At 38.7% G+C, this 6,248-nt stretch overlaps 1 protein-coding gene across 1 annotated transcript in view; it reads left to right on the top strand.

Annotated features, from left to right (window-relative positions):
- LOC310725219 (uncharacterized protein) overlaps nt 1-5,572 on the top strand; it is a 151,218-nt gene extending 145,646 nt beyond the window's left edge. Inside the window, exon 5 of the mRNA XM_083540007.1 lies at nt 5,297-5,572. Within this exon, the coding sequence (XP_083396133.1) occupies nt 5,297-5,340 (44 nt within the window). The 3' untranslated portion in view covers nt 5,341-5,572. The remainder of the gene's footprint in view (nt 1-5,296) is intronic.
- Nucleotides 5,573-6,248: the final 676 nt, after the last annotated feature.

Here is a 6,248-nt window from a genome sequence, read left to right as displayed (position 1 = left end):
ATTGGGTCCAGTACTACAGAGGGAAACACACCAGAACCATGCGATCCCTGTCCAAATACAGGTCCTCACCACTCTGGGGTTAATGACAACAGGTTGTTTCTAGTGGGAAATGGCAGACAGGGAAAGACTTTATATAAATAATATATATAATTAACTTTTTCACAAAGACCTTATTTGAATATAATATAATTCTATTAAATCTCATGCTATAGGTCTGGTGTCTTCCCCTGAGTGTCATAATGCCTGTCATTTTGGATGTTATTATTAAGGTGGGTAGTCTATACATCAGGTTTCCCTTCACTGTGCAAGAACAGGCTGACATTAAAATGCACTTTGCAGCAATGTTGAGTTTTCAAAATGTAATCAACACAATTGACTGCACTCATATTTCTGTAAAGACTCTGCATGAAAAGGAATTTGTTGATGTTAATAAACAGCATATGCTTTCTGTTAAAGTGCAAGTCATATGTGACTCTAACACGACCCTCACAAACATTGTGGCACGCTGACCTTCTTCAGCACATAATTCCTTTATCCTGACACATAGCAGTGTAGGGAACAGACTACAGGCAGCTGCAGGACGTGATGACTGGCTTCTTGTTGAGTTTAACAACATGTAGAAATTGTAAACATTGTCCTGATGTAGTCTATAATATGACAGGTGACAGAGGCTTCACCCCTCAGATGCTCCTCACCTCCTGAAATGCAGATGTGGAGCTCTGGATGTCTCAACTGGCAGATTTCTATACCACCCGGAAAAAGTGTGTAAGATTATCAGGGTGTGTGGTGTTTTGCACAATGTGGCACTGAGGACCAGTTTCCCTCTCCCTCCTGACCTCCCTCCCCCTCAGCATTATGACCCCAAGCCACAGCCCCCTGCCCCACAAGAGGGATATCAACAAGATGCAAGAATCCATGAGGAGGTCATACGGCATTTGAAAGGAAGACAAAAATCATGGTTTAACTTCATCTTTTAATAATTGTGCAATTTTACTTTTGTCACATTTTCCCAAAAGTTTATCATGTGGTTTTAAAAAATTCAATCCTCCAGTTGAGAAACACTGATTTAGAATCAGGATTTAAATGATGTCGAACACTTCAATAAACAAGTGTTTTGATATTTTAGATTTTTATTGATTTTATTAATTATTATTGGACATGGAGAAGTTTAGCTTTCAGTTCCTGTCCTTGATGTCCAGACTCACTTGCCTTTTTTTTCTTTTTTTTACTGGAATGGGCGATAGCCGTCTGATCCAGTGCGGCAGGGGAGCAGATATAGAACCATGAGACTTCAGTGCAGACCACACCGCATGATGAAACCTCAAAACACCACCGTCACGTCTCGATGAGAATACCATTGAGTCTGTTCCGATTGTGTGACATTTGCGACAAAGGATAGGACGACAATTCCAATCACGATGTTTCGCTGGTTCAGTTGTCCATAGAACATAGCTACAGAAGGTGATGGTGTAGTACGTTACAAAGGTGCTTTCCATGACGAATTCCGTGAAGAGAAATCTGTGAGTTCTCGGAGCACCCAGCGAGCGTGCAGGAGCTCCAAACGATTGGGCAAGGGTAATAGCCCTACGCACATGAAAGATACGGGTGATCAGCTGAAGTCCAGCAGAAAGATCATAGACAGAGTTCTGGATGGAATCTAGCCACATTCCATCTGGGGAGAACATGTCAGCGTGGAGCAGAATGTCGATCACCGGTCTGAACGGGTCCGCATCAGTTTTCCAAACGAATTCGTCCTTTTCTGGAGGAAACCTGAACCATTTACGGGGTAAATGATGGCACCGTTTACCTAAAGGACAGGTGGGCTGCTCCAGGCACCACAGGCAATGCTTTTGAAGAACAAGGAAAAAACAAGCATCGCAGGTAGCTCTAGAGGTGAGAAAGTTGAAATGATACCCCTCAGCACATGCTTCGATGTACGCACACGTGCCTTGATGCAGACGCATATCTTGCAGAAGCCTCCTTTGTTCACCAGCTGCCATGTTCCTGCACACAGCATAAAATACACAAAACAACAACAACATGATTTATATACGATATTATCAAAGGATCAGAATTAAAGCATAGAAAGGGTTTAGTGCTTTTAGTTATAAGGAAACGTTTGTTACAGTCATTTTTTCTCATAGACTAGGGTCATAACCCCTCCGTCCAAATCCACATAGATGTTTTGATCCATATCTGTGGAGATTTTTTCTGTAGAAGACTCTTCACCTGTAATTTTATACACTGGGAGCTGTACGTATTGTCTAAACAATGACAAGGAATTCCACAACATGCCACTGCTGCAAGGATTATTAAAATTGTAGTCCCAGTCTGACCCTATTCTACTCTATTTATTAGTATATTATGTTAATTATACTTGGAGTAAACAGGTAACATGAGTTTGATTAAAATATGGGCTAAATAGGTTAAATTAAGCTACTTCATTGTATCTAATAGGTTCTATACTAATTATTAGGTCAATTTGATGGATTAATCTAAAAAGCTAAACTATAAAAGCTAAGCTTAACTGGCCGGCTAGTTACCCATGCTAATATCGCTAAATAATTACTTTTTACTTTTCAAGTCTTCTACTAAATATTCTACAATATTCTACCATAATTATATAGACGACTTACCAGGTACCTGTATAAAGAAATGTTCAATAGAAGAGGATTTTTAATGTTTTTTTAGTTGCTGCTAATCGCTGCTGCTTCTTGCTGCTGTTTGTTTGTTTGGTGGTTGTCAATTTTAGTGTCTTTTTACTTACAATTGCTAAATTCACAAATGAGAAACAAAAGCACGCTCTGACTTATATAGACTTTCACACTGTGACATCACACCTAGATGCCCCGCCCTCTGCCTGTGACATCATCATGTCACTCACTTTCTTTCTCTCTTTCTCTCTATCTCTCACACACACAAACACACACACGCACACACACACACACACACACACTCACTCTGCGCATGTACAGATTACAAAGGGAAGATTACACACAAACCGAAAGTTGACCCAAGTGACTATATGAATGTTGTAGAATCATAAATGACCAGATGAAGCTGACTGAGGTGAACCCCTGAAACTAACCCAGGAACAGAGTAGAAACATTCTGACCACCGGCTGTTTTTTTTTTGAGAGACTGCTGAAAGGAAATTTCTTGAACTATCTATGGATTCAGTCTCGGTCGATCTCATTGTTTTGACTAGAAGCGACCGAACTGAACTCTTGAACCGAGTCACTTGAACTGAATCTAAGGAGTCGAAATCATCGAAAAGAATCTTTTCGAACTGAATTGACCAAACTGAATGGACTAAATTATTAAAATGAATCTATTAAATAGTTCTTTCTGATGTTTTTCTACTAAATGCGGTTGTCAAAAGTTATACTTGAACTATGATGTTATGAGGCTGCATTGGAACTAAACTTTATAGTATTGTGTGCACCAGATGAACCCATGAAGAACTCATGTATTGTAAACTGATTTAATCTCTGTGTTATTGTGATTTAATATTTAAACTGATGCTGTGAATACTGTTCAATAACTGTTTATTTTATTACTTTAACTTCTGTTCATGTAAAATTTGGTTCAAACAGAACCTTAATTTTATTATCATTTACTTTTGTCCCGTTTACCAACATTTTATCATGTGGATTTTAATTCTTAGTTAAATTTAAATGATGTCCAATAATAATTTAATAATAGAAACAAAACACACACTATATTTAAGATATTTATTTATTTTGAAGGAATAAAAAATATTTAGTTACAATAATCACTGATATTTTTGTACTTTATTATATGTAGGACATGTCCAGCTTGATCTCCTCTTTTTCTTTCTCTGGTTTTCTTTCTCTAGTGCTGAAGTCATATTGCTGAACAGCTGTACAGCTTCCTCCAGTCACTCTCGGGTTTTCATCCTCATTTCTCTTCCCTCACCTAAGAATCTTTGTTTCCTCAGAGATTTTCTAGGATGCAAAAAAAATAAATATCTCAGCCATCAGGATCCCAATCCAGAATAAAGAGGAAAGAAGAAGAGGGGAAACGTATAAAAGATAAAGGCGTGTATGCAGCTCTATCACTCATCTCTTTATAAGGATAGTAAAAGCTAATGCATTGAATGAAACAGGATAATAACTGTATATCACTTAGATTATGCCATGACGCTACTGTTTTTCTAATGTTCAAATACCAGTCTTATGCTCATTGTGTTTTTCAGAATCAGAATCAGAAAGTAATCCCGATTTGTCCAGATATTGCAGGATAAAGTGCAGTCCCATGTTCATCGCTACAGTAATTCCAAAATCGCCTCTGAACCTTTCAGGAAGAAATATGGTGCATAAAATTGGCATTGGCGATTTAGTTTTTTGTAACCAATATTTCACTGTCATTTCCTTCTGTTCTCATAAGATTTAATCCCTGATAATACAGAGGACTCCAAACCAGATGAAGTCAAGTCAAGAGGCTTTTATTGTCATTTCTACTATACACAGTGGTACACAGTACACAGTAAAAACGAGACAACGTTCCTCCGGAACCCTGTTGCTACACTAAACAATAACATAAACCTACAACACAACACAAGCTACATAAAGTGCATCGAGTGCAACCTGGTGCAAACAGTGCAGACAAAAAACAGTACAGACAGACAACACAAGACATGACACAAAACCAAGATAGCGCTGACCAGTAAACCTACCGTATACTTGGTTATACAGTACTGTAAACTGTAAAAACTATAAAAACTATACCCGGGAGTGAATATAAGAACACAATGTAGTGCAAAAATACAGCAGCAGTCAAGATGTGCAGAAGACAGCATGTAAACAGTGTAGTATAATATAACAAAGTCGAAGGTGCAAAAAAGCATGTAAACAATATAGTAGTCGAAGGTGCAAAAGACGGCATGTAAACAATAATACAGTGAAAGGTGCAAAAAAACAGCAGTTAAACAGTGTAGTACAGTCAAATATGAATAATAATAAATAAATGATGGTGCAATGAATTGAGATGAGTGATGAGTGTGTGTTAAGTGTTAAGTCCAAGTTGTACAGTTTGATGTATTAAGTAGCCTGATGGCTTGCAGGAAAATAGCTGTTGCACAGTCTTGTTGTGACGGCCCGAATGCTTTGGAACCGTTTCCCTGATGGTAGGAGAGTGAAAAGTGTGTGTGACGGGTGTGTGTGGTCGTCCACAATGCTGTGTGCTTTGCGGATGCAGTGTGTCGTGTAAATGTGCATAATAGAGGGGAGAGAGACTCCGATGATCTTCTCAGCCGTCCTCACTATCCTCTGTAGGGTCTTGCGGTCCGAGACGGTGCAGTTCCCAAACCAGGCAGTGATGTAGCTGCTCAGGATGCTCTCAATGGTCCCTCTGTAGAACGTGGTCAGGATCGGGGGAGGGAGATGGGCTTTCCTCAGCCTTCTCAGGAAGTAGAGACGCTGCTGGGCTTTCTTGATGATGGAGCTGGTGTTGAGTGACCAGGTGAGGTTGTCCGCCAGATGAACACCAAGGAATTTGGTGCTCTTGACGATCTCCACTGACGAACCATCAATAATCAGTGGAGATTGGTCGCTCTGTGCTCTCCTGAAGTCCACAACCATCTCTTCAAATCTGCCCTTCCCAAGTGATGTTATTGGAGTAAACATGAATAAACCTCTACCTTTTCCCAAATCATCCCCTTAATCCTTTTTTAAAGGAAAGAACAGTATGTAGAAATAAAATCCACCCTCCTATAAAATCTACAGCTTTAAACCCAACTTGTAATCTCACTGAACTGAAGCATTGATTCACTTAAATCATAGTACATTTGTATCATTTGTAATGTATTTTTAGTGCAGTTGCAGCTAAATGTAGAGCTGCTACTAGATGAAAAGGATTAGAGGTGATGTAGGGCTTTTGTGTGTGTTTTCAGAAGAATCCAGACTCTGGTGAGGACTATGAGGTCTGTGCTGATGATCACTAAATTGACTGAAGATCACGTTCACGTTCTTAGTGGTTTTGATGAGGAACATAATCAGGATCCCCACTCTGTTCAGATTGAGTTTATAATTGTTTACATCATAAACATATAAAGTTCATATATATATATAAATAATAAGGATAATAATAATGAAGATGATAATGGGTTCAGCAGGTTCACAGAATAATTCATGAGTCACTGTTCTATGTACAATAAAACATTTTATTTTTAATGACTGAAAATGCTACAAAAATGTCAAACGATAAAGTATAATTGATGCAAACACA

Source organism: Silurus aristotelis (genome assembly GCF_946808225.1).
Source record: "Silurus aristotelis genome assembly, chromosome: 1".
Classification (NCBI taxonomy): Eukaryota; Metazoa; Chordata; class Actinopteri; order Siluriformes; family Siluridae; genus Silurus; species Silurus aristotelis.
This window is presented reverse-complemented; position numbering and strand designations above follow the sequence as displayed.